General features: G+C 37.6%; 1 protein-coding gene across 4 annotated transcripts in view; it reads right to left on the bottom strand.

Moving 5' to 3' along the window:
• The window catches only part of ZMYM4 (zinc finger MYM-type containing 4), a 100,346-nt gene that overhangs the window by 79,798 nt on the left and 16,962 nt on the right, over positions 1 to 3,586 (bottom strand). For 2 of the 4 annotated variants that reach the window (XM_014587890.2, XM_014587888.2), the window contains one exon: positions 8 to 86. In XM_014587890.2, coding sequence (XP_014443376.1) covers positions 8 to 75 — 68 coding nt within the window. In that variant the 5' untranslated portion in view covers positions 76 to 86. Of the gene's footprint in view, positions 1 to 7; positions 87 to 354; positions 373 to 3,586 lie in introns of those variants that run through there. The other 2 variants (XM_027771943.1, XM_027771944.1) reach the window with 2 other exon arrangements.

A 3,586-nucleotide genomic window follows, 5' to 3' on the forward strand; every position in this document is an offset into this window, starting at 1 on the left:
CGGCATTCCGTAAGACATGCTGTCAATGGTAGGAGTTAGGTTGTGGTCTATATCTTCAGACATTTCTGTATCCATGATACCACCACCTTAAAAAGTAAAATACTGTTTAGACAAAAAATAGTGCTAAAGATGGCCACAATTATAAGGTTTGTCAGGTATTTAACCAAACATACATTTCTTGTTTTCAAACAAAATGTAGATAACATTACCATAGTATTTATTTAACATTTTGATATATGTGTGACAGATATGACTATCCCTGACTGACACTTAAGGAAAAGAGGGCTCCAAAACTTAAAAAACTGCATAAGGTTCAAAAGAAAGAGAATGTAATATAATGAAAAAAGTACTAACTTCAGAATCAAAATGATCTGTGTTGAAATCAGCATCATCTTGGAAATCTATGTGATCCTGAGACGTAAACTCTCAGATTCTCTTTGTCTGTAACACAGCATAATACTCACCTTGCAGATTAATTGTGGTGAGGTTTAGTAATAGCATATTAGCCTACTAGTATAGGGACTGACACACAGAAGGAAATATAAAAGTGATAATTATAATTAGTATGATGATTGTTCTGGGAAACTGAGATTAGAACTACTCTCATTACCATTATCTTTCTAATGGCAAAAAACAATAGACTTTTTTCAATCCATTCATCTCTCTCTTGGATAAAATCCTTTGGTTTCTATGATACTCTATTTCTTCTTTCTTTCTTTTTTCATTTCTTTTCAAGGTATTTGCCATAAGGTGCATGCACTCTCCAGAGAGACAGAGACGGAATGTGAGAAATTGCCCCCTGAAGGGGGACGGCCATAATGCAATCCATTCTCCTCCATTCTCTTCCTGGGATTTTGGGCAAGAACATGCACACATCTGGTGTGATTTCCAAGCCATCTGGTCCCAGACTTGAACTGCAGTCAGTCATGTAAGAGTCCAGCACCTTAACCACCACACCACCTGCTGACCCCTCTTCTTACTTTTCTGGTTGTCCTTTTATTTTATACTTTCTTTCTCTATTAAAAGATTCACTATTAGCTTTTCTCCAGAATTTTAAGTCTCTTCTCATTTTATACAGAATAAGCTTGCTACATTTATTCACTCCCACAGCCCTGTCTTTTGCTATCAACTTCCTAAGCACCACTGTAGTTTAGACCTTTCTTCCAAGATTCAGATGTCTATATTCAACTAGGTCTTCTAAGGAACTCCAATGTATTATTTCTAAAGTCAAACTCACTGTGATCTCATCATAAGCATACTCTTATTTCCCTCCCCACTTAATTAACAGATTCACCAAACCAGTAGTTGCTTAAGATAGAAAAGATAATTACTCTAATTCTCCTTCCTCCTTTATGAATGATACGCTATTTAACCTCTTTCAATTCCATATCTTCCATTCAGCACCTAGTTCTAACAATCCAAATCTCTTCTTGGACTGCTACAGTATCTTCAACAGTTACTAATTCACTCCACATGGTTATCTAGGAAGTTACCATATTCTTATAAATTCTATGCCCAAATTTAATTGGTCCATGAGTAGGCAGACTAGAATCGATAAAAACAGAATGAAAACTGAAAATAATAGTGGTAATTGCATCCTTGCTTTTTATTTGTTCCTGAAGCCCAGATGTATCCTTCATATGGCTGGTTCTTCAACCTTTCAGGATTCCAAGACCTAGCAAACTCTTTTTGGATTGATTTGACCTGGGTTATTTGAAATCAAGTCTCAACTGATACAGAACTCAAATAAAAATTTTCCTCAAGTTGCCCTCCTCCATAAAGCCACCAGAATTATCTTCCTAAAATATAAACCATTCCAAATTATAATTTCTCTTGAAATCCTTTAATAGCTTCTCACTGCCTAAAGTATTTATTCATTTAACAAATATATATATTTGAAAACAACTCTGTGGTTGTCTCACAAAAAATTTACGAAAAAGAACATTAATAGCAGCAAAAGACTGGAAAGAGCCAATCTGTTCATCAGTAAGGGTAAATTAATTACAGTATATAATTACAAGACAATATTATGCAGTTGTTTAAAAGAGTAAGCAGCTTGGTGCCGGCAAGTGGTGTGATGGTTAAGGCGCAGGACTCCCACATGGCTGACCACCATTCGAATCCTGGACCTGGTACCTTGCTTTTTCACTTTCCCTTTCTCTCTCTCTCTGGTCAAATTTAAATAATAATAATAGTAATTAATAAAATTAAAATAAATAATCCTTAAAAAAAGAGTAAGCACCTTTATAAGAGTTTCAAAATCCTATTAATTAAAAATATCAAAGTGAGGGAAGGAAAATATAAACATTATATAGTTACATATTTTTTGGTATATACAAGAAATACTACCACTGTATTAAAAAATCTTTCACTGATCTTCTATGAGATGCAAAGCGGGTAGCTGAAAGATGGAAACCTGTTTTATTTTTTTTTAATTGTTAGAAGAAACACGAGCTTGTCAAAAGAAAGACACAGAGAGAAAGTACCTCCTACCCTGTGGGAAATGGTCATATTATAATCCCTTCTCCTCCATTTCTCCATCCTGGTGGGATTTTGTGCAAGCACTCATACATATCTGGTGTGTTTTGCAAGCTGCTGGGGCCAAGATTCAAACCACAATTGACCATGTGGGATCTGGCTCTCTTAACCAACAGGCTACAAGTCAGCTCCAGAAACATTTTTTAAAGAGTTATTTATGTATGTATGAGAGAGTGAGGTTCTTATTTTTCATTTTTTAGTTTTTTTCTTGATGGGGTCTCACCATATTCTGATCTTTCTGCTTCACCATCCCAGCTAGCTAGAACTATAGGTGTGCACCATCACACCTATTTAGGCTGGGTTTGGAACTGAATCCGGGCCCTACATGTATACTCAGTCTCCAAGCAGCAGTGTCTTATCAGCACGTGCCATTCACAGCTGAATCAAGAAAAAACTCTTTTATCTTTAAGTTCATTAGTATATGGATCTAACCATCTATTTAAAAAATTAAATAGGAGGCCAGCAGGTGGTATGGTGGTTAAGATGCTTGACTCCCACACAGTCAACCACAGTTCTAGTCTTGGACCCAGCAGCTTAAAAATCACACTGGGCACATTTGTGTGCATACCCCAACTCTTAAGAGGACAATGGAGAAGGGATTATCTTTAAGTTCATTAGTATATGGATCTAACCATCTATTTAAAAAATTAAATAGGAGGCCAGCAGGTGGTATGGTGGTTAAGATGCTTGACTCCCACACAGTCAACCACAGTTCTAGTCTTGGACCCAGCAGCTTAAAAATCACACTGGGCACATTTGTGTGCATACCCCAACTCTTAAGAGGACAATGGAGAAGGGATTACGATGGACCAGCAGTTAGCGTAATGGCTATGTCGCTGGACTCCCATGTAGTCGACCGCGGTTCGAGTCCCAGACCCGGTGGCTTAAACTCACGCCGGGCACATGCGCGTGCATGCCCAAGATCCCAAGAGGAGAACGGATTGCGGCGTGGCCATAACCCCTGGGGGGTGATTTCTCGCTTTCTATCTGTCTGTCTGGCGAGCGCACGTGCCCTATAGCAAGAACCTCTCAAAAAAAAAAAAAAGGA

The sequence above is a fragment of the Tupaia chinensis genome, unplaced genomic scaffold (assembly GCF_000334495.1).
Source record: "Tupaia chinensis unplaced genomic scaffold, TupChi_1.0 Scaffold000239_1, whole genome shotgun sequence".
Classification (NCBI taxonomy): Eukaryota; Metazoa; Chordata; class Mammalia; order Scandentia; family Tupaiidae; genus Tupaia; species Tupaia belangeri.